Source organism: Nannobrachium achirus (assembly GCF_963921795.1).
Source record: "Nannobrachium achirus genome assembly, chromosome: 20".
NCBI lineage: Eukaryota > Metazoa > Chordata > Actinopteri > Myctophiformes > Myctophidae > Nannobrachium > Nannobrachium achirus.
This window is the reverse complement of record NC_137827.1, coordinates 23,203,717-23,228,069: the sequence shown is the minus strand read 5'-3', so window position 1 is coordinate 23,228,069 and position 24,353 is coordinate 23,203,717. Positions and strand designations below refer to the sequence as shown.

The following is a 24,353-nucleotide window of genomic DNA, read 5'->3' as shown; positions in this document are numbered from 1 at the left end:
GGAAATTAAAGATCATATGATCACATTATTATGGTATTGGAAATACAAATTAATTTGCCAGGGAACAGATTCAATCATTCAATTTCAGTTATGATATTCACAAACACTGCAATGTGAAATAAACTGGTCCTTTTAGAATGTCTAAAACGTCATGTTGCAAGTGTAACAAGATATTGCTCTTAAACTCACCAATTCTTTGATGATATCTTCATCATCATTGTGCCTTTGCTTCTCAACCTGTATCATTGTTTGATTAAGCCGATTAATACATTATTAAATGAACATAGCTCTGATTTATGGGAACTACACATTTAAATTATAGTGATCACAAATAACAAAACTCTACAAAAAATATAATAAGCCTATGCCTATAGTCTATATTATTTCCCAGGACAGACTTGTCAGTGTTAGCCGTTCTGAAGCAAAGAGCGAACTGTATGCTGGAACAGCTTCGGAATGTTTGGGACCCGTCCGTTTCTATGTAGGAGCGTCTCGTTGCTAGGGCGCCATGTTGACTTTTTAGTTTGTAGTCCTTCCTCCTAATGTCGCGAAAATAGAGCCAGACGTGAGACGTCGGACGTCCAGAGACCTCCGCATCCCACTGGAGTTATTCTCAGTGGTGGAAAAAGTAAGTATTTTGTAAAAGTATCAATAGGCTACTGCAATGCAGAAGTGTTACAAGTAAGAAATCAGGAATTCTAAATGTACTTGAGTAAAAAGTACAAAAGTAAAAATAATTACCAAAAGTAAAAGTAAGTAGCAAACTAAGTAGCAAACTTCTAATAAAGCCTTCAATCAATCAATCAAAAAGGCCTACTCATTATGCAATATGCCCCATTTCAAGTTTTCATTATTTGCCTCTGAGATGTAGCAGAGTAGAAGTAAAAGTATTGGAAATTGGAAGTACTCAGGTACAAATACCTCAAAATTGTAATTAAGTACAGACTACAGTATTTAAGTAAATGTACATAGTTACTTTACACCACTGGAGTTATGCTATGCCACACGAGGGCGCCACATTGCAAGGCAATTTCCAAAAGAGCCCTAAATCTCCAAATTGTATTCCCTCAGTTAAAACACCCGTTCATTATACAATAATCAAGAATAGTAAATACGCGAACATCCAGAACATTTTCCTAATCATATTTAGGCTATACTTTTTTTATTTAATTTTTAATTACACCCTCTTTCAGGTAAATGTTTCATAATGTAGCCTGCCAGTTTGATGTGACAAGCTTCATGCGGGCATCCTTTCTGTCAAACAGTGGTTTAAAACCCATATATCATGAGATGGCACTAGCATTTACTCTTCTGCTGCCCCAAATAAATGCCAACCATCGGTAGCCATTGACAGCATGACGTCAGTACTGAAGCACTAAACTAAAACAATCACCCTCCACTCTCTCTCTCCACTGAGCTCCCGGCCGGATCGTGTTGTCTGTCTGTCTGTCTTGTCTGTGGCATTTCAACAACAATATCAACTGACTACACGCACACACACGCGCAGCAGACACACGCACACACAGTACAGTACAGGAGAAGACAGACAAGTCAGGTGTCGCTGTGTGCTGCTCGTTTCGTTTCCAGCATCTTCTTTCTTGCACCAGGAGGCTCAGATTTATAGTATATAAACCAACCAGCGGTTATTACACAAGCGAGCGTAATCGCGCAACCTCTCCCTTATATAAAAGCATGTCTGCACAGCCCGGCGACGAGCTCGGTCCTGAGGGGAAGTGGTTCGGGGATGATTACGAGAGAAACGGCCTGTTCGGGAGCGCACCGCCCCGGTTCGACGAGCTGCGTGAGGAATTGAAGCCGAAAAGCGGCGACCTGGATCAACAATTTCATCAATTTCAGGACGACGGGCAAAGGCCTCCCGTTGCTATGGAAACTGCATCTACAGGTAAGACGAGTTATTGATCAAAAGCCGTGACTTTTATCTCTAAAAAAAAGAAAGGTGCGGTCCACTTTATTGGGATACAACAAAGGTGTTGTTTGTTCCAGGGGGAACGCCTTATCACAGTCTAGACCCCACACGCACCCACATCTCCTGGGGGTGTTAGCAGCGTACCGTTAGGCTAGCTAGAGTTGGGAAGCAAGTGCAACAACCCAGCCTATAACAGATTTGCGTAATTGCGTTCGTGTAGGCTACTTTGTTTTTTGACTCAACCTGGAAACTTTTGTTTGGCCCCATGGTGAAAATGATTTAAAAGAATGGCATTCTCCATCCTCCATCCTCCTTTTCAGTTGTTAAAAGGTAGACATGTCATTGCAATACACTGAAAACTTTGTTCTCTGAGCCTTGGCAAAGGCTACTGTATAGTAGCCTGGTTATTAACAGATCAAACAAAGTCAATACGTTTTAGGCCTACTTACTATGACTGAGATTACACAGACCCTTTGTCCTCTACACATCCCATTGCTTGTGCAGTGAGTAGAACTCATTTGGAATGTTGCAACATCAATAGCCTGTTGAACAGTCAGTGGACTGTGTCTTAAAATGTGAATCTGTCTATATATAGGGAATAAAATGTTACTTAATGCATGATCCGCTGATCATCTGCATTCCCTGATTCAGGGTTGGGGTAAACAAGTTTTAGTTAGTGTACATTTAATAGGCTTTACAACACAATTTAAAGCTATATAAGGCAATGGTGTCAACGGTTAGCAAATGTGTTCATTTAGGGCTGATCAACTGAGCAATTTGTCCATCACAGTCATCACAGTCTCAAGGATCTATAAGAGCATTGAGCAGAAGCATATTTTGGTCATGGAGTAACAAGTAGCCTGAATCAGTAATTCAGTATGAGGGAAGGATCTATTCTATAGGCCTGTGGGCTAGGGTGAGCTAAGCTTACTGTATATACAAACGATGGCTGATTGAAGTAATGTTTTTGTGGGAACACCAATCATGCTTCAGTTCTAAGTTCATCACCCTCTTCAGCACGGCACATCACAGCTCAGCGAGTGCTGCTATTTTTAATCCCAAGGAAACAAGGCTCACCAGCCGCTTGGAGAACTGGAGCCCTGCACTTTCATTCAGGGTTCCACTGAAATATTCATAACATGGTGTTTCAAACCTCTGCCTAGCTTCCACTTCACCATGGCCAAGCGTTTCCACCTTTATGATCTAATCCAGGGGTCTTCAACGTTTTCAGGCCAAGGACCCCTTAGTTGAGAGAGAGAGATGAAGCAGGGACCCCCACAACCTGTTCATAGATTCCATATAGTTTCATTGTTTGACAGCACAATCATCAGTGTATTTTGGATTCATGTCAATTTGTGTTTTCCGATATTTAACCATTTGAACTTTCCCCTCTACACTAAACCCCTTTGCCAAAAATAGCCGATCTACAAGCTCACAACACCCTGCTATTTTTGGCTAAAGTTCTCAGAATATGGACGCTAGGGTTTAAGTGGTTAATATAAAAAAGGAGAAAAAAAGTTTCTATCACTCAAAGATTTCGAGGACCCCCTGTAGTAATTCTGGGGTCCCAGACCCCCTGTTGAAGACCCCTGATCTAATCTAAACAGGCAAAAATAGCATAACTTAGGCGAAAACAATGCACTGCTCTCATATGTTTTCTTTAACTCAGTCTAGGAATATATAGATTTAAGATAAGAATGAAGAATGAATGCTAAATGGTGCATTTATGCACTTTTATCCAAAGTTTACCATCACATTCACCCATTCATACACACCTTCACACACCGATGGCGGAGGAAACCATACAAGGCACCACCCTGCCCATCGGTATGCACATTAGATAGCTGCAATCTGTCTCTGAATGTCAACACACTCAATACGGAGTATGATTCAGTCTATCAAGTAAGCCTCTCAACAATTAATATACAGGTGATATATGTCTGAAGTACGGTGAAGTACAGTCTATTACATATATTATTGTTGTTATTGTGTAAAATTTTACATTGAAAACCCTGCCTGCCTGTAAAGCCAAGCAAGAGCCAGCTTTACCCATAACATCATTAATTTGCTCTGTCACTTGTGGTCTTGGTGGGCACAGCGTGGAGATGTCTGCACAGATAGCAGGGCAGAGAGCATACATGTAGCTCTAGGAAGGACTTGCTTTAGTCCGGCCTGATCTTTGTCAAGGACCTTCACTCACGACCCCCCCTCTCCAGTGCACTGGATATCATGGTTCATTCAGGCCTGGAAAGCTTAAGGCCATCTCATCAAGTAGCAGCCTTGACCACAGTATGAGCTGTGAAACTGCCCTACTCAGTCAGGAAAATCCCCACTGTTAATTTAACTCTGACATTGTAAAGATGGACCCACATCGACCCATTCATTTGGGTAACGTTTTACAGTCTTGGAGTTAATTTAAAACTGAGGAATTTACTGTGCAGCCTACTTCTAGAGGGACCAGAACTCTGTCTGTCCTTTCTTAAACCAGTAGTTAACCATCCCTAGACTTTTGGCCGATTTAAGTTGCATGATGATGTATCCAATTAAAATGGGAGTATCAAGACGAGCTATGTGAGGAGTATCACGACTTAAAGGACCATTTCACCTCTGGGACAATGACTTTGCATCATATGATGCATTAGAGCATGCTGAAATACTAAAATATCTAAAAACACAGATTGAACACAAAAAATAACTCAGGATTGTTTTGATTGTGTCCCAAACAACAATAAAATAAGATCTGGTTGTCCCAGAGGTGAAATGGTGCTTTAAGTCTCATATCACAAACAGCACATCTGTCTTTTGTTCCTATCACCATCATTATAACAATTCAAATGATTTATACATTACTTCCATAATCTCTGCATCATCCCTTAGTCTGAATCTTTAAGATGTCTTCGCTGTGAAAAGCACAGAGAATATTATTGCCCCGCTAGTTCACAACAGATGGTGATTCTTCGAATATGTTTCCCTGACCTCTGGCAGAGAAAAGAAACATTTGTACACAAATGACGGCACACAATTTGACGCCCCTCCCAGTCCCTTCCCTTGTCTACCAGCTTCCAGACCTGTGAAAAGGCATTTTTATTGAACAACAAAACGTATACACAGCGTATAAATGTTCTTATATAAAGTGGTTAATCAGACTAAACGATTTAGTCGATTATAAAAACCTATTTGAAATTATGACATAAGAAAAATAATATTGGTTCTAGATGTTGTTTCGATATATTTCCGGTTAATTACCCTGCCCTTCTGAGTCACGATCAAACACACAAACATGTTTTTGTTTTCTGCTCTCTCATAACAACCTCAGAGCCTGATAGGTGGATTAGAGTTGTCTGTTTCCTCTACATCACCACACAAGGATGAGACAGCATAGTGGCTGGCTGGGACTTTTCCATATCTATCTTTCACAGACAGACAGCACTTAGTAGACTGTATAGCCCAGCACAGAGCAGCTACTGTTAGTGAGAATAACTCTGCTCCTATTCCCACTGGGGGCTCAGGCAGTGCAAGACCCTTTTAGAGGTTTAGCAGGCTGATATGAGGGAGTGCAGGGGGAGGGGTTAGGGTCGTAATGGCTCGATAAGCCTGATTGTGGGAAGGTCACCGGAATCAAATGCTCAAACCGTCTGGGGAAAAACCTGGGCACATCCATTAGGGATGCAGTTAATTGAACTAATTGATTTAATCGATTATGAACAACAAAATAGCAGTTTTTGCACAATACTGTGGTACGACAAAGTGTGAAATAGGGCTTAAGTGGTCAATCAGATTAATCAATAAAGTCGATTCGACTTTGATTTGTTGAATGTCCAATCAAATAAAAACACAGTTATCAATTATTTGATTAATCAAAAAGGTAATCGATAGAATAATCACTAAGAAGACCGTCGATAGTTGCAGCCCTGAGAACTTTCCTTTCCTCAATAATAAATTAATCAAATCCCTTCTGGAGATCAGTTGGGAGTCGTGGTTGCACTGGGCAACTCCCAGGTATGAGCAAGTGTGTACTGCAGGGTTCCCCAATTAGTTTTCCCCAAGGGCCGAATTATGTCTAGGGTACCAAGCCGAGGGCCACAACATTGCAGGCGGCGACGGTGGCGTTCCCACTACTCCAGCAACAGTTTTCGTCGTTGTATGTTTGTATGTCCAAAACCGTTTTTATCATTTTAAAAATTATTTAAACACAACATCTCGCACCGCGAGGCGTTGTGTGCTTGTAGATCTGCTGTTTTCACTACTTTTGTGCGACGGCCTTGTATGATTTGCGAAAGAACGTACAAATTTGGAGATATGAGATTTCCACCCGACAACAACGATATACTAGTGTTGTTGCTGCTCTTATACCACCATTATTACTGGGGGTGGTGTGGGCCAGACAGTAGCCCCCCGCGGGCCGGAAATGGCCCGCGGGCCGCCTATTGGGGAACCCTGGTGTACTGTGTAACCATCTGCTCCACTGTCCCCTCGATCCCCCACCACCACATCTGCAGCTCCTCTCTTTTAGCTGTCACGATAAATAATGTGCTCAGATACTCTGGCTAAACAAGAGTTAACCATAATGTGTGCTTGCCTCTCTAATGGTGTCGCCTCACAGGATGACTTGGGTCTCTCTGATCATCCTGGGTCTTGCCAGCCAGCAGTCCTATCTCATTCATCTTCCTCAGCTTCCACGGCCAATTAGCGAGTGCTGAGGGAAGGACACAAGTAAAGGCATGAAGGACACACTGCCAAGAAATATAATTTTATTGCTATCCCATTATACAAGTATAACAGAGTAAAATACTTGTGTTTCGGCTCCTGGATATTGCAGCAACAAAAAGAATAGCACACAATAAAATAACAGGAAACAAATACAGCATAGGGCACTGCAGGTCCCATGCTAGGCAGATTTTATAATATCAACAACACTATTTTGGATGCCAGACTTGCCAGTTAACCTCCCTGTCTCTCCCCATATGCACAAAACAAAGCACAAATATGAGATAATAGATAAGTCATTTCTTATGATCATATGATGCCCTCTCAGCACAACCAGGTGGTGGCTATATGATCATCATTGATTTGCATCAACCTACGTGTTTGACAAAATGATTTAAAATGTTTGATTTTACTGAGATTTTATGATGGGTTGCAACCGCGGTTTTACCACCACTCTACACTAAGGTCAATGTGTCTTTGCACTCTTAAAAAATTACATAATCTTTTTAACATTGCAAAAATAGCAGATCTATAAGCTCATAATGCATTGGGATGTGACTGGTGCTGTGAGCTGGTCAGAAAGGCTGGCTGCCAGCCCTTGGCAGAGGAGGTGACGAAGGTGCGTATAACGAGGAAGCTGGATGCCATCATGGACAATCACTCACGCCGCCTTCACGTGGAGATTGTACTGTAGGTCAATTGAGCAGGAGGTGAAATTATAGATTCATCTACCGAAAGATGAAGTCAAATAGACTTATTTTGTGCCAGTAGCCATGAAGATTTACACAGCACATGATATGATGGTCAGTGTGCTCAGCCAATAGTCAATAAACTAATTAGATCTGAACAATAGTTAATTACTGTACACTATCTGACATGGTTACTTCTTTTGTCCTGCATTATGCAAGGGTTGTTGAGGGTGTATACTTTTATACTACTATTGCTCATTATTGATACTGTTCTTTTGTCAGTGATGCTGTTTCTATAGTACTTTCTCTTTCCCTGTAAACTGTATAACTTAACTGCTGTGCTACCTGTGGTGACTGAAGTTCTCCCGTGGGATCAATAAAGGTCTTATCTTATCTTACGTTTTTTGTTGGTTGAAAATCTGTTTTTTTTTTCTTTTCTCTCCAGTGAGGGATAAAGTTGTACCACAAAATACCATCTAAATGAGACTTTAATTGCATAGATCCGTCCTCAGAGCCACCATCCAATGTAATGGCAATTTTAGAGCATCCTTAATTGACAGCTGTGACCCAAAGCAGACAGTATGCAGTCAGTCAGTCTGGATCCAACCTCAATCCATCCATCCATTCATTCATCCATCCATCCATCCACCCATCCACGCTGCTCTATCCTAGCCAGAAAACCAGGATCGATACAGTTCAGTTGACGGCTGGGGTACCAAAGCTTACCACCACTTCAGAATCTGAATGGAGGACAGATGACTCTTTATTGTATGCTTTAAGCAGCCTTGCACATTGATTTTCTTTATCCAAGACCACTGGAACAACAATGTTTGTCTTGTGTGGAATTCAGTGAGTCTTAAAGATGGTGTATAACCTGAGTTTTCTTACTGTAATTGTATGCCATGGATCAATGTATTTCTGCCACGGATCAATGTATTTCGGGGCAATTGTATCTTATCGCCGCCAGCCCCCAACCCCCCAAACAGCTGTTTTCTTATTGACCGGGGACCGGCCATTATTCTTTTTAAGCTTGCACTGTGCAGCCTATTTTGTGCTCTCTATGTTTCTTACTTACATCAACACCAATAAGCTTTAATAATTAAGATTGTGTGCAGCCATCAGTCAGAGTGCTGATAATGTGTGAGAGACTTGAATTTATGGAGTTTCAGAAAGTTTTTCTCCAAATATACTGTATATACATGCACAGCTCTGTCTCAAAAAAATCGAATATTGTGTAAAAAAGCATTGGAAGCATCCCAAATTCACACTGGACTTCAAGCAACTCTGACTTCAGAAGGTTGACATTTCTCTAATTGTTTTGAGTGGTCTCGTGTAATATTGTAATATTTTGATTTTCATGAGATGTATGCCAAAAAGAAAAAAGGTTTTGAATATTTCACTGCATGCGTAATGTACAGTATCTACTAGAATATCTGAAAGTTACATTTTTTTATGGAATTACGGAAAATAAACTTTTCCACAATATTGAAATTATTTGAGACAAAGCTGTACAGTATGTGTTTACTGTACACAACAGGTTTGAATTAAAAATACAACAAGAAACAACAACAATGCATTCTTTTGTGCCACGTGCCGCCTCAGCATCTCGATAGCTCAGTTTTCAGGAGGGCAAAGGAGTGTAAGAGGATCCCTGAAAGATGACTCCACCAGGGTTGAGACAGGCATGCATGGATTTATGACGTCATTATCTAATGGCTCTAGAGTCTAGTCTATTGGATTGACAGATGTTGACGTGTAAATAAATACTGAGACAGCCTGAGGGGAGGACAAAAAACCCAGTTCATTTGAAATTCAGTACATTTTGTTTATGACGAGGCGTTCTCTGAGCCTGACGAACCTGTCCTGTAACAACTCCTGTGTAGGGCATTCACGAATAGTGATTTTTAGTATTCAAATTATTCGACCTCAAAGTATTCGAATAGTCGAATATTCGACAGGACTGGCCAAACTGTCAAATATTAAGTAAGCAAGAGGCGAACATTGTGAAAATAGACGATCTACATGCTCACAACGCCTCTCGTTGGGAGGCGTTGTGAGCAACAAAAAAAAGCGAATATTCGACTTCGGTGAACTTCGGTCGAATAGTGACTTTAATATTCGAATATTTGAATATTTGGTGAATGCCCTACTCCTGTGTCTCCACCAGGCCCTCATAGCTAACAACTAAAGGAACAACTATAGGACTAAATGTATAGAATTTCCATTCTATGCTGTGCTTCCGTGTCAAACACAGAAGAGGAAGTAATCAATCCATGGGGGCCTCGTCGTGACATGTTTGTTCGATATGAAGATCCAATGGTATCCATGGCAATATGCATCACTGTCATTCGTCAAAGTAGGTGGCTGTGAAGTAGGGTGCTTATCCTACCTGTACCGTACGTTTATATTTGTGGATTTGACATTATGGCTATGAGTCACAACATAATTCTGATAAAAGAAAATCCCTCTGCTGTATGTAAATCCTGTATTCTTTCTTGCCACTACAGTACTTTCAATGTAGTCTCCTGTCTCATGTTTTTGTCTCTAATTAAAGAGGCCGGCCCATAGCAGAGATTGTCAGACTGCATTAGTTGAGGGAGCTGCACTGGCTCTGTAGAGAACAACAAAAGGACTGACCCCCTTCCCAGCACATCCTTATTTATTTAACTACACCCTCCTCAGTGGCATGATGTGGCAAAAGGACATTTGATCCCATGTCCATCCAATCCTGCCTGAATTGAGCTTTCTTTGGCCTTGTTTTGTCATGGTTGTTGTTGTTCTAGTTGTTTTCCCCAGTGTCTGACTGCTACGCCACATCAGCAGATTTACAACGACCTCGTCTTGACACGCTGAGCTTGTTCGGAGGCTTCCCAGATCCACTGCCCTCGTGGTCTCCATCCGTCCTGACATTATTTACGCAACATGCCTCTAGCAACCGATGGCTAGCGACTCACCCAGCATCACATCGCAGAACAGGCTGATGTGGTGGGAGGGGATGGGGAGGAGTGGTTGTTACCCACTGTACACCTAAGAGTGCTCAGGACTGCTGGCAGGTCACAGCACCAGAGTTCACGTCTCCACACACACAGCAGTGCTTCCCACACCAGTACAGTAAGGTTCTATACAGTGAGTCAGTGACAGGTAGATTATGCCAGCGCCATCAGGGGTGATGGCCGAGGCGAGAGGCGTGGTGGAAGTAGACTAAAGGATTACACATCGGGCTGGACTCTAGCAGCATGTCAAACGGCCCTCGTCCCACTGAACTGCACTCAGCTGGAAAGCTGCATCACCCATCTGTTACACAAGCAGCCTTGTGTGTGCGTTGGGGGTTTCGGCAATGTCGCCAACGTAGACATGAAGTTCAGTAGTGAAGACATTTAGTGCCCGCTTGCTTGTTCAGTTCATCACATTACGCCGCCACTCCCCAGTGTCGTCCAGCACTGGCGAGTCGAGTTAGTGGTCATGCCATTGTGCTGCAGGATTATGTATTGTTAATGATGGGAGGGGGGAGGGAGCAAGGGGGAAGGGGTGGTGGAGCTGTTTGGAGGAAGGATGGGGTGGGGTGGGACATCCTGATCTAGAGATCCTATGTCCTTCACTCTGCTTCCTCTAGGCTAGGGTTAGCCTCAAGGTTCCTATTTTAAATCTTTAAACGCCCCTCACTCAACCCAGCAGCTGGACCCAGCCTATTTATAACAGCACCGCTGCCCTGGGAGATTGACAGGCTGGAGAGCAGGGGAAATCAACGAGAGGCATAAACTACGACTTGCATGATGCAACACAGATACTGAAAACACAGAACCAAGTGCAGCACTGACTGACACGCGATAAATATCTATGCATGTAATGTACAGCAGTGTTTCTCAAACTTTCAAATTTCAAGGTCTCCCCTTAACTCTGACAGTGTACAAATGGAACCAAATGAACCCGTTATTTGTACACTGTCAGAGTTACACACGTGTATGGGTCAATTTAGACCCCCCTAAAGGAACCCACAGAGTCCCTGGAATCCACTTTGAGAACCACTGGTGTGCAGAATGCGCCTGTGTGGCGTTTGTGCTTGTACATGGGTTTGCCGACCGAGTCGCAATGATGTTGCTGACCACAGTCTGTTAAAATGTGATGACTTCAGACTTAACTTAACAGACAGGGAAGAACGACTTGACGTGGTCTTGCTTGACTTGAAATGTGATATGGTGACTTCGGGGAAAACAAAGGCTCTCAACAGATTATATCTCACATAACTTTCCTTAATGTTTCTCATGCATTGTAATGAATTATTCAGTAAGACATTAAGTGATTATATTTCAACTTCAGCACAAAACATGCCCCCCTGTGAGTTGACAATGATGGCCAGTATTGATTGACTAAGATAAACATGGCGATGTCAGTTCATTTCTTAAAAAAGAAGAAGCCATTATTAACAATGGTGGTATAACATAACAATTCATGATTTATACACAACCATTATGATTCATGTCTTTAATTAACTTGTAACGTGAGTGCCATCTTCTGTTCCATTTGTGCCTGGGTCTATGGGTAATGGGTATGTCTTTACGTACTGTACACACATCTACTTGTGCATCAAATACAATATTCTCTTGGCATGCAGATTTGAGATGGAATTTGTATTGTAAACAGTTTTATTTACACTAAGTGCTCTGTGCATATAGACTGGCTTAATGCCATTACAATATTCCATTTTGGAATAGGCTAGCCACTAGCATGTACAGTATCATACATGCAGTAAATTAGTGTACATGCAACCCTGCCATGAGTTTTAACCCTGTTGGATGGTGGGGGAGGAGGACTTTGAAATTACTTTACAGAGACCTGTTGCAAATGGATATTGCTCCCAGCAGACAGTTTATCTTAGCATACTATATCCTACTGACACATTTCTGTGAGTGTGCATATTATGCATGAACATGCTTGCACACTGATTACTGATTACAGAGAAATGTTGCACAAAAATTGTTATCTTTTTTGTATTCGTAGACATGCCTTAGAGTAGCAAAAAATAAACAGTACAATCTGTGAATTCACTTTACAGGCAGCTCTTATATACTTGATGTTCTGAATCTGATCTATTGCTTTATTTAATGTGTTTATGTTATGTTTTATGTATTATTTGATCAAAAAGTGTAAAGCACTTTGTGGCTGTTTAGAAAAGTACCGTTATGCATGTGTATAACCCAGTGCAGATGTAAGATTACAAAGCAGACATGAGGCTGCACTAAAGTGAGTACACCCACTGCATCTTTTTGTAGATTTAGACCAGAATCCGGCCCTGGCACCAGAGCTTTTAGGGCCCAAACAATGTGCCTTTGTCCAGTGCAGGGTACAAGTGCCCTCTGTTAGTGCAGCCTCACTGATCTGCGCAGACCGTCCACCCCCACACTACACACACCCCGTCTCTCTTCCCTTCTCTCACGTTGCCACAATACGTCTCCAGCCCATGCATTGGCTCTAGAATGGTCTTGTTTATTTAACCGTCTCTGTCATTAATTGAACGTGTCACAGGCAGACCTACGCAGACAGAGAGCGCTCCCATTTCTTTTCTTTTTTAAAGATTTCTTTTCAGGCATTTTCTGCCTTTTATTGATGTAGAGATGGACAGGAAACAGGGAGATGGAGATGGGGAGTGACACGCAGCAAAGGTCGTGGAGAACAGGATTCGAATGCTTGACACGCATGTGTGTGGTATATGCGCCTGGACCGCTAGTCTAGTGGGCGCCCAGAGCGCTCCCACTTCTGTCTCGACCGACTCCCTAATTTACACAATATTGCCTGGAATGTCCTTGTGCGTCGCCTGACTTGAAAGACATTCATGGGCTTTTTGTTGTTCACAGAGCTGTCGGATTAGAAAATGCAATTAGTTGTGTGGCGCAGCTGTGGATCCTCGCTGAGTTTCACTTTCTTTCCGTCGCTCCAGATGACCCAATGTCTGGACTGTTCCGGAAGCCAATGAACGACGACGGCGACCTGTACACCTCACTGCTGTCCAATCAGAGCTTCTCCTCGAGCCAAGAGGCCTCCTACCTGTCAGACGACCTGAAGCCCACCAAGACCTCCTCCTCCTCGGTGTCCTCGTCCCAGGACCACTACTCCTCCCACGAGTCCTACGGCATGTTCAGCTCCAGTGCCAGGTAGGCCTGTCACAATCATTACATAATCGTTTAATCGAAAATTATTTCACATGATCGCAATTATTTTGTCATAATCGTCATAATAGTTTCCATGTTGAGAAATATATATTTTCAAGAATAGTGGAAACAGCCGATCTACAAGCTTACAACGCGTTGCGATGATCATGCAACGCGTTGTGAGCTTCTAGATCTGCTATTTCCACAATCAATGTTATTTTTTAAGAATAAAGTTGGTCAAATATATCAGTAATTTCTTTATATATATATTTAAAGGACAACTGTTTTTCTTTTCAAACAAGGGTTCACATTTTAGATTGTAATTGGAGAAAAGAAAAGATGAGTATTAAAATGTTTTCATTTACTTCTTTCTAGCGTTTTAGCAATTTTAATGACCTTGATTTCATGCAAGCAAGTGGCTAAATATTTCTTTTTAGACACAATAAGCCGGTGATTTCTTTAAGATTGTGGTGCATCTTGGGAATGGGCTTATTGTGTCTAAAAAGACACATTTAGCCACCTGCACGCATGCCCCCAACCACTGAAATCAAAGTAATTAAAATGGCTAAAACGATTTAAAGGATAAATGAAAACATTTTAACACTCATCTTTTCTTTTCTCTAATTACAATGTAAAATTTGAACCCTTGTTGTAAAAAAACAAAGTTGTCCTTTAAGTTATGCGTCATATCTGCCATGTGCAACTTCAAAGCCTAAAAGCCAAACAGAAATGTAATTGTCAACGACAAAAACACAGTTAAAATCGTCAGTTGCAATTATTTGAGTGGCAATTAATCGTCATGTAAAATGTCACAATGCCAGGATGACCTCTGGCCTGTCGGACGACATGCAGCCCAGGTCCCTCCTGCAGGGCTCAGAGAAGAGCGAGGCGTACAACTACATGGACATCAGCCACGGCGACGACCTCCACAGCCAGAGCAAGGGGCTTCTGCAGGGCCTGGCCGACACCACATCCTCCGGACGGGACTCTCTTCTGGGCAGCTACATGGACAAGAGCCCTGGAAGAGATGAGGAAGATGAGGAGGAGGAGGAAGAGGAGGAGGAGGAGGAGGAGGAGGAGGAAGAGAATCTGGGCTCGGCGCTGGGCTCTCACTCCTTCCCTTACGTGGAGGAGCCATCCGACGAGGAGGTGTCCGGAGATTACCGCTCCTACCACAACCTGGGTGGGACCCCTCAGACGGCTAGCCCTGTGAAGATCACCCTGATGGAGACCCAGCCCACAGCAGCCAAGGCCGAGCCTGTGCCCAGGTCCTCTCCAGGCAGCGGCTCGGACCGCGAGAATGTCCTCAGTGTGGGCCTGCAGGGTGTCCCAACCGTGACGTTATCTGAGCCAGAGGACAACAGCCCAGCCTCCACTCCCAATGCCTCGCCTACAGGTAGGCATGCTTTGTGTGTATACGTACTATACATATACATATACATATATATATATATATGTGTGTATACGTACTATACATATACATAACATATACATATACACATATATATATATATATATATATATATATATATATATATATATATATATATATATATTTTTTTTTTTTTTTAAATAAGATTTTTTAGCTTGCACAAAAACAAAGGTCTGAGGAAGAGCCGTCAGGCTTGGAACCTTACCAAGTAAAACCATACAGTATATTGGGAGCAGCAATTTGGTGTGCGGACTCTTTTCTTCTTTTATTGCATACCGTTTTTAGTCCAGCACCAAGCCTATACGGCCTTGGATGTGCGTGCCCTTTTTTGGCTATGATGTGACAATAAAGCTGATTCTGAGACACATGGGACAAAACAGATGTCTGGTCTTCCACCACTGAGTAAAAATGTGTGTATCTTACATACTGACTTGTATATTGGAATCATTCAGATTTGTCTCTAATTTCCAACTTCATAACTCACAATTTCCTATTTCACAATTATAAATAAAAATAGAATCAGTGGCAGAAATGAGCTTCCATATAAATACTATCAGATCAGTGTTTATTACTTACTGACCTTCAGAGATACATAATGTATAATTTGAATTCCTTTCTACTTTCTCCCTCCCTTGCTTTTGCATAGAAAAAGAATGCCCTTCCCCTGACATGTTCAAGGCTGCTCCTCCTCCCAGCATCAGCCCAGGAACCAAGGCCAGCAGCAGGGAACAGGACGGCAGCAGCGCCGAGTCCGGAGACTCGGAGATTGAGCTGGTGTCAGAAGAGCCCCTCCGCCGCGAAGCCGCGCCCGGCACCAAGGCCGCCAGCAGCAGCAACCCGTTTTCCCAGCCGCCCGGTGGCAAGGGCACTTTCAGCCAGTCTACCAACCCCTTTGACAACCCCCCAGCTGCCAAGGGGGGCTTTGGTCCGACTGGCAACCATGGCGTGCCCTCAGCCTACAGCATCCTGAGAGAGGAGAGAGAGGCAGAGCTCGACAGTGAGCTCTTCATTGAGTCTGCGTCTGAGGAGAGCCCCAAGAGAGAGCAGGTAGGCTCCGGTGGGGCCAAGAAGGGAGTCACCGCCCCCTCGCCTCTGGTCCCCAGTGTTCCCCCTCCCCGCAGCACCCCCGAGGTGGTTCCGTCCGAGCCCCTGGTCAAACTGCCCGATGAGAAGGTCAAGGCCCCGGTGAAGACAGAGGAGGATCGCCCCAGCAAGCCCAAGCCCCCCACTGCCGCCGTGCCCCCAGAGGTGCGCACAGAGAAGCCCCAACAGGAGGACCCGGGAAGTGAGATCAAGAAACCCGGCGAGGGCAAAGAAGACACAGGGAAAGCTGCCCCCTCCATCTTCCTGGAAGGCTTTGACAAACAGAAAGGTTAGTCATCTATTTTCGGCTCGATACTCAGTGCTTTTTGGGATGACTCTTGGTGAATCAGCCCCCTGAAACAGCCTTGTGGTTATCATATGGGACCATTTGGTTCCATAACACGCTTTTGTAATCTTTTTTTTTTTTTTTTTTTTCATTGCAGCGGTGGGCTTTATAAGCCACTTTCATCATCGTTATGGTCTTTCATGAAGTAGTGCAATCAGCTAATGGAACAGGTAGCTTTGTAAAGTATCTACTCAAATGTGTTTGTGTCAGAGGGGACCCTCCATCGTGTGTGTGTTTACTGGGTTCTTAAAAGCTTATCCCATTGTCTGTAAAGGGTAAAAAGACAACGCATGGAAATTAATTCACAACATAACCAACCATGCCTACGTTTAGGGCAAACTTCACTCTGGCTTGTTTGCATCCTAGCCGAGTGTGTGAAGTGCAAGCATGATGCGTTGTGGCGTGGTTTTGTTGACCTAGCCAGGAAATGAAAATGCTTGCTGCTGTGAGGGACGGCCTGTTCCACTGCTCTGCGTGCGCCTTGATGCAAGGGTGGGTGGGAACTGCCTGCTCTGTGTGACTATAAGCTATAAGATCTGCTTCCCTCTGCTGGTACACTGGGGAATGAGGCAAGGGAGATAATTCCTAACATGGCAATCAACAGATCCACAGAAATGAGCACACGTTGCCAAAACAGTACATCATAATCTCTGCTCTCAGCGGAAATGGTACAGACCAACTGCAGAGAAAAAAAATATATAATAATAATTATAAAAGCGCACACACTCCCACATCCCAACTGGCCATCTGTCTCCTGACCACGTTCCTATGGTGACCCGTTGTGAAATAACTCACACGTGACGGACACTTTTGAGTGACCGACACCTAAGCTAGGCATTTGACGTCAGCAGCAGTATTATTATAATTTTTTGGCTTCTATCATCTGTCCTTGGCTTGTAAACTGTCAGGTTTATGTAATCCTGTGATGCTGAAAACTGGGGCACACACACATCGACTTAGGGGCTTAGAGGGGATAGGACTTGATATCCCGATAGATCTGGCGATAAAGAGATCACATCTGAGTTGTTGTTTGCACTGGCTCCTCGTGCCTCAAGAAACTGCGTAGTGCGTCGCTTGTATGTGCTCTTTACTCCAACCACGAGGGAGGACAATGCTTGGGTCGGTCGGTGTGTCATTTCTTATTTATTTAGAGGCTTACATTACTGTCTCAAGGTTGAATAGAACCTCTCCCCACTTGTTTTGTTTTAGCCACGGATGAAAAGAAGGTTCTGGAAATGTCTGAAAAAAAGAAAAAGAAAAACATAAGCAGGTCATGTGTGTTTTGCACATGAGTATTTCTTTTCCACCACTAGAGGGAGCAGGGAACCACGGCGGCTCTGGAGACGACAAGCAGACATCATGTTCCAGTCTGTGCACTTCCACAGCAGTTGCCATGGTAACAGTGATGAGGTAGCATGCTAAGGCTCAGTTCAGATACATGCATTTTTTTTCCTGACTGTTGGTTGTTGTGGCAGGGAGGCCCGAAAAGACCAGCAGAATGGGGAGGGGGGGGGGCTGTCTAGAGGGTGGTGGATTGTTGGCGACGGGACAGGACCAATGACAGCATTCGGGTTCACGTCTACTCTATCCCTGCGCTGTATTTTATTATGTGGGAATTTGTATGTGCGAGATGCTGTCTCCTCGGAGACAGTGTTGTCTCCTTCTATAATACACATGGCTTTTAAACCATTCAGAACGGGTACAGTCTTGTGTATTATTATTTTATGCTTTAACTATTGAAAAATAGCAGATATACAAGCTCACAGCCGCGCTGCGAGCTTGTAGATCTGCTATTTTTGAAAAATCGTGAAAATTAGAATTTTGACCAGATTCTATAAGTGTCTTTTGAATCCTTCTAAGATTTTTTTGAAAAACCTATGTTTCTATATGTCAGCAATCTGGCTAGCCATCGTCAAAGAAAAGGTCCTTTTTGACTTCTAACAGCTCAGTTAGTCTGTTCTTGAGAGACTACTATGTCAGTGGTTCCCAAACTTTTTCATGTGAAGGACCCCCAAAGTTATTGTTTATGTATTTGGCCACGGTCCCCCATCTCAAAATATTTAGTTCCAGGGACCCCCCAGAAGCAAAATTTGAGTTACAAACGTTCGCTTTAAAAATACATATATTCAAAGATTTGCACACATTTTCACGACTTTTTCAAAAATAGCAGATCTACAACCTCGCAGCGCGGCACTCAGTGCCGCGCTGTGAGCTTGTATATCTGCTATTTTTCACTGGTTAAAGCATTCAATAATTCTAGGCCTAAATGGGTTAAGCTACCTCTGCTTTATACCTTTTAGATCTTTGTGGGACCATTTGCATTGCTAATCCATTCTGGAGGGGCCTACACCCCTACCTAAGCTAAATTACATGCACATATATCAATATGTCCGGAAGACATTAAACACAAGACTGTTGTGTGATATACGGCATAGGGTGCACAGTTATGCATTATTAAAAGGACAAGCACTTTGGCTCAGTCTTCGATAATCAGTGAGGCGTAGTGAAAATAGCTATTTGCATCTGTGGCTACAAGCTTAAACGTCCTATTGTACAAATAAGAAAGGCGGAGTTGAGTGTTTGCCAGATTTTCTCTGCTCTCCAGTCTAATCCTATAGACTGCACACACACAACATTCACTTAATGTCTTAATGCTAGGCAACCTGACGTCATCTCTTCTAACCACTTTCAACTTGCCATCCATAATTTCCAAACATTTTCAGAAGTGTCAGAAATGTGTCTACAAAGAAATTTGTTTTTCTTTTTTATTAATCACATAAACAGAAATTTAGTTGATAAAATAAGTTACAAATTAGGTATGAGGTGCACGCTAGCAATTACATGACAGTGCATCCTCCCTCTTTTGTGTCTCATCAAAGCTTATGCGGGTTAACCCTTTCATTCCCCCTGCCCCCAGTAATAGCCAATTCCGAGACTCTGCCGGGACTTTTATTTTGAAAAGGGTGCTTACCTCCCCATTTTGAGAAAAACCCTAGCCTCCCCCCACCCCCCTCTAAAAAAAAGGACCTTCCCCCCAGGTATTTAATCATTGCATGGATGATTCGCTGCAGTGCTGACTGTGGTGTGGTGTTTACAATCCGGTCGCCCCCTCACACACAGACACACACACACACACACTCGCTCTCTCCTTCTGTTCCTAGCTAGCGCCGCTCCGCAGCATCAGTCTGTGTGCCCCGCAAGCCGGCAGCACCTTGGAAACCTTGGCTCCCTCCTCCTCCCTCCCTTCCTTCCTCCATCTCTCTCTCATTCTCTCTCTCTCGCCTCAGCCTGCTTTTTCTCCCGTCCTTCCACCATTCATGCCTTTCCGGGGATGAGTGAGTGAGTCAGCGCAAACGAAGAAGAACGACAAGAAAAGACAAAAGAAAAAACGGAGGAGAGAGAAAAAGAGAGCGAGAGAGAAAGAAATCAGGGACGTTAAGCGATCATCAGCATGCAGGCCACTACAGATGTGACCAAGAAGGAATGCTCCTGGAGCGGCTGGAAGGGCCAGGGTACCGATTAGTTTGACCTGTTTTTCTTTGTGTGTGTGTGTGTGTGTGTGTGTGTGTGTGTGTGTGTGTGTACTGTTTGTGTTGGTGTGTGTATTTTTAGCTGTGCCAGATGAACTGATATCTCTGCATGAAAGCCTTTGGGTATGGACAATCTTGTGTAGTAGTAGGCGTTAGTAGGGGAATGTGCGTGTGCGTGTACGTGCGCCTTGCATGTATGTATACTGTACTGTATGTATACATCTCTTGCCTATTGTGTCGTCTCATCAGGGCCTGGGCTATCGAACAGCGCTGTTTACCTGCACCCCCCTTCCTGTCTCGCACAGACACGCCCTGATGGCAGATGAGACAATGGGGGGGGGGGATGTTACGGCTAAGAGACCTCGATGGCAATTTGGATTTCTTAATATACACATGCACCGTGAGACGGCTGTTTTTCTGTGCATGCTAATGTAGCAGCAGTCGGTGTTAGACAAGGGCGTGTCATTGCCTCCCCCCCCCCCCACCCCACCTACATTACAGTAGGATAGGCTCTGCGGGGGTGTGGGTAATGTATTTATTTATTTTTATTCCATTTTATGGCGTTCATCCTGAGCCTGTGTTTGTCTAACGAGGCAGCAGCGGTCGGAGCATCCGAACGGCACCAGTGAAGGGTCTCCATGGAAACCAGGGCACACCCATCATGATTACATCAGTTCTCTCTCTCTTTCTCTCTCCTCCATGGCTGCCATGGCACCTTGCAGAGACTGGGCCACAGAGACGCAGCCTCCGTCTGTCTCTTTTCCATAGCATAGAGGGCCAACAGCACTGCCGGCCAGAAAGAGGGATTTAGAAGGCAAATGGCTTCCTCTTTTCCCCCCTCCCACTGCTGTGTTTTTCATTTGCAGCTGAATTTTTTGGGGTGATTTATTACTAATGCGATGGCGCAACAAAATGCAATGGCGGGGACCAACGGACCAAAAATCTGCGATGCTAGGTGGCGAGTGGCGACTGTTAAGACCTCTATGAGAAAGCAAATAGGCCCTGTTTGCCATTTCATTCGTGTCTCACTGGATATTTGATGTGGCTTAAAGTCACCCATCAGGTGAATGTGTTGATGGGGTACATTACATACATTCTAAAGCTGGTTCACTCTACGTTATTTACCACCACTGGGATTGAGTTAATACGGTCAGCACAAATAAGGGGGAAATGAAGGGTTTTCTTCAAGTAAGCTCTTTTTTTAGTTTTGTTCAAATCATTCTGGCTGAAAACACAAATTCTAGCTGTTCTAAAAGAACATCATAAGCCATAGGCCTTCTGCATCTGTGCTCGTTCTGATGGTTTGGTTTGAGGCAGTGTTAACATATTCAGTGATATAATGGGGTCAGGCTAAAACTAGCTTCACTACAAAAAAAGAGGGGAAAAATCATATTTTCTTCAGAGCTAAACATGCTCTGGTGTCCTAATCAGAGGCTGCATGGAATACTACTATCAACAGTCATGGCTTGTCAGGGAGCGACTGTACTTCCTGTTTACTCCATTTTAACATCCTGTGTTCATATTCTCTTACACTGAAAACCTCACCTACAGTATGTTCCATTCAGTTCTACAAACCTGACAGAATGTATATAGTAACTGAGTTACTGTTGTTTGGCCAGTTGGGCTTTGGTCGTTAATGCCATTTAGATGAATTATACTTAGTTGCACACAGGTGGGTGTCACTCACAGAGAAATAACCGATCTACAAGCTCACCACATGTCGCAGTGCAATGTGTTGTGAGCTTGTATATCGGGTACTGTCGGTGTGCGACACTGGTGCGCAACCAAGTATAAATCAGGCTAAATACTCCAGCTGACAGCTGGTTAAACCACTGGTACCAGGGTGAGCGATAGGCCATAAGCTCTAAATTCTTCCTAGCATACAATGTTGATTTTGAGATTACCATTGAAAAATAAAACCCAGGTTGGCCGCGATGTTGGAATTTAAACTAGTAACGTCTGACTCCATCATTGACCTTTTTCAAGCCTGTCTTACCACCATTTGCGTCTCTCTTGTTGACATAATCTTGACGACAGACGACTGCTGGCTTTGTTAAATTAGGATTGTCCTTTTGTGTTCTACAATGAAGGGAGTGGCTGTCTGTGGCCATTGGGGTATGGAGACAAATTATGTGCCACTGCTGATTCCCCAGATTCCGAGCAAATGAATGTGTTCCCAAAGGAACGCTCTTCCTCCCCCTCTCTCAGCCCCTCCCTTCCTCTCGTTCTCCATCTTTCAGTGAGTGGAGGACAGAAAATGGAGCACGGTAACTATGGTAACTGCATCAGGCAGGTGCTCACCAGATCCTTGGTGCCGAAGCATTTTAATGGAGCACGCACAAATCCAGCTCATGCCGACATGTTTCGTCTTCTTCACACAACATCCTTGTTATTTGTCACACCCAGACCCTAGCTAGCCACAGCCACACGAACGGCCAGCGTGATATTGATTTTATTCATCGAGGAGAATAAATTAGTAGAAAGAGCTCCATCTTCTTGTAGTGAAGGGAGACACCCATCCGCCATTTGGGATACGGGATACAGAGTCTTTATTATAGTTGTTGCTTTGCAGTCTTTGTCACTTGTGTCGCTGCTCTGAGCTTTAAAGCCATGTTATAAAAGAGCTCATAGGAAAGGCTGTGTGTGTGTCACTGTCTGTGTGCCGGATCGCAGCTTGGTTCTTTGGAAACCGCTCCCCTTGGCTGGCCCCCACCTTCCTTAGTTACCCCCCCATGCAAAGGGCTTGCAATGATTGGCTGGTTTGACAGTTGCTCCTCCCCTCCTGTGCAGGGGGGGAACTCTCCCCTCAGAGCTCTCCTTTTGTCTGTGAATAAAGCAGCTGCCTCTTTCCCTGTTCAGCCATGGGAGCCGCAGGTCAGTACACGCTTCTACAGCACTCGCTAAAGCTTTTCCGTCTGTGCAGCACGCCACTAGGCACATATGCCGTTGCCTGTCAACACTCTCATCTCTCCGGCAGAACTGTCCTGTCCGGTCTGTCTGTCTGTCTGTGCCGCTGTGTTGTGTGCTACCTGTGCCTGGTTTTGTGTGTGTGTGTGTGTGTGTGTGTGTGTCCGTCCGCACGTGTGTATGTGTGTGTGTGTGTGTGTGTGTGTGTGTGAGAGAGAGTGGTTGTGACCCTCAAAGCATCTGCGTTTAAATCCATAGAAACATGGGCAGTTTTGGAGCCATGGTAGTGAGGACAGCCTCCGGTGGGGAGTGGCACTCTGACAGCTGTGTAGAAAAAGATGTTCTAAGCTCTGGCATATGGTGCCACTGCGTCCAGTCTCTAATTGGTTGGGATCTATTAGTGTGATTGATCACAGGGACAGATACTGTAGGTCAGTGTTGCCTATCGATAAGGGAGGGCAGTGCATAGTATTTTCCCGTAGCACGGGAGCAGCCCGAATGTGACTCTGGGAACAGATTCAGGGTTGGTAACAGCAGGCGTCCTTTCTGGACCCAGTTTTAGCTTGCCTTTTGGCATCGACGGGTGCCTTTTAGTATAAAGTAAAGATGGCCGTCATCACTATGCTGCTCATAGTTCCACTGCTAAAATTAGAGCAGGCGGACAGGCAGGAGAGCTCAGGGAGGCAGAGAGAGGCACCCAGGAGACCCGTCAAAATCTCTTCTCTCTTTTCTTCCTCCACTGTAAAAGACAAAAAGAGACCTGCAGAGATCCCAGGTGTGGAGAGGGCAACGCACGAACGGCGAGTTCTAATAAGATCTTCTGCCACAATGGATAGCTGTGACTCGCCGTCAGCTGCAGTGGAAGAGAAATGATGGTAGTGGTGGTAGTGGTGGAGGGTGGCGTTCTAGGTCAGTAGAGGTGATCCGGACAACGAGCAGTTCTCATGGAAACTTGTCTGTTTCCTGCCAACACAGACCTGTGGCTCTCGGCCACTCTGAGATGTAACGGTACACTGGGTTATCACGTCTCCCTCGCCTCCCAAAATAAAGAGGGAGTGGAAGATTTTGACGGGAGGTAGCATCATTCAAACGTAGAAAAAAACAAAAGAGAAAAGGGGCTGTTGACAGGATGCGTTGGAGGCGGAGCCTCGGGTGCTTGGTATTATTGTTTACAACGTTCACACCGGTCGCTCACTGCCATGCTTTGTGTGTCAAGCTGGTAAACGTGGTGTGACAAATGCACTGAACGGTCAACGTCATTCTGCGGTGCTTCTCTGACCACCGGGTCCTTGTCTGACCAGGTCACTTTGAGCCGTTATCTGACAGCTCTACTGATAGTGGGTCTATTTCTGCCACTGTCTTCACAGAAAGACACGTCAATCATTAATTCAAGTCTGAAAACTGGCTGTATGGGTGTACCTTAGTTGTAGTGGGGGTTCTGCAGGTCTTCGTGTGCGCACAAGTGCAAGACAAGACCAGATGCTGCTCACCGACAATAATCACACATCACAAACGTAAAACAGTTCCAGTAGTCTGACTTGTGGCAGAACAGAGCATCGTGGCACCTGTCCAACTAGCGGGAAAGG

General features: G+C 44.2%; 2 protein-coding genes across 3 annotated transcripts in view; one reads left to right on the top strand and one right to left on the bottom strand.

Annotated features, from left to right (window-relative positions):
* The window catches only part of lrrc9 (leucine rich repeat containing 9), a gene marked incomplete at both ends in the record, with an annotated part of 30,450 nt that extends 30,204 nt beyond the window's left edge, over positions 1 to 246 (bottom strand). The window contains one exon of the mRNA XM_080750916.1: positions 190 to 246. Within this exon, the coding sequence (XP_080607042.1) occupies positions 190 to 246 (57 nt within the window). The remainder of the gene's footprint in view (positions 1 to 189) is intronic.
* Positions 247 to 1,614: 1,368 nt separating this feature from the next.
* The window catches only part of rtn1a (reticulon 1a), a 28,939-nt gene continuing 6,200 nt past the window's right edge, over positions 1,615 to 24,353 (top strand). The window contains exons 1-4 of one of the 2 annotated variants that reach the window (XM_080750175.1): positions 1,615 to 1,903; positions 13,259 to 13,472; positions 14,291 to 14,865; positions 15,548 to 16,273. In XM_080750175.1, the coding sequence (XP_080606301.1) occupies positions 1,693 to 1,903; positions 13,259 to 13,472; positions 14,291 to 14,865; positions 15,548 to 16,273 (1,726 nt within the window). In that variant the 5' untranslated portion in view covers positions 1,615 to 1,692. Of the gene's footprint in view, positions 1,904 to 13,258; positions 13,473 to 14,290; positions 14,866 to 15,547; positions 16,274 to 22,677; positions 22,735 to 24,353 lie in introns of those variants that run through there. The other variant, XM_080750176.1, reaches the window with a different exon arrangement.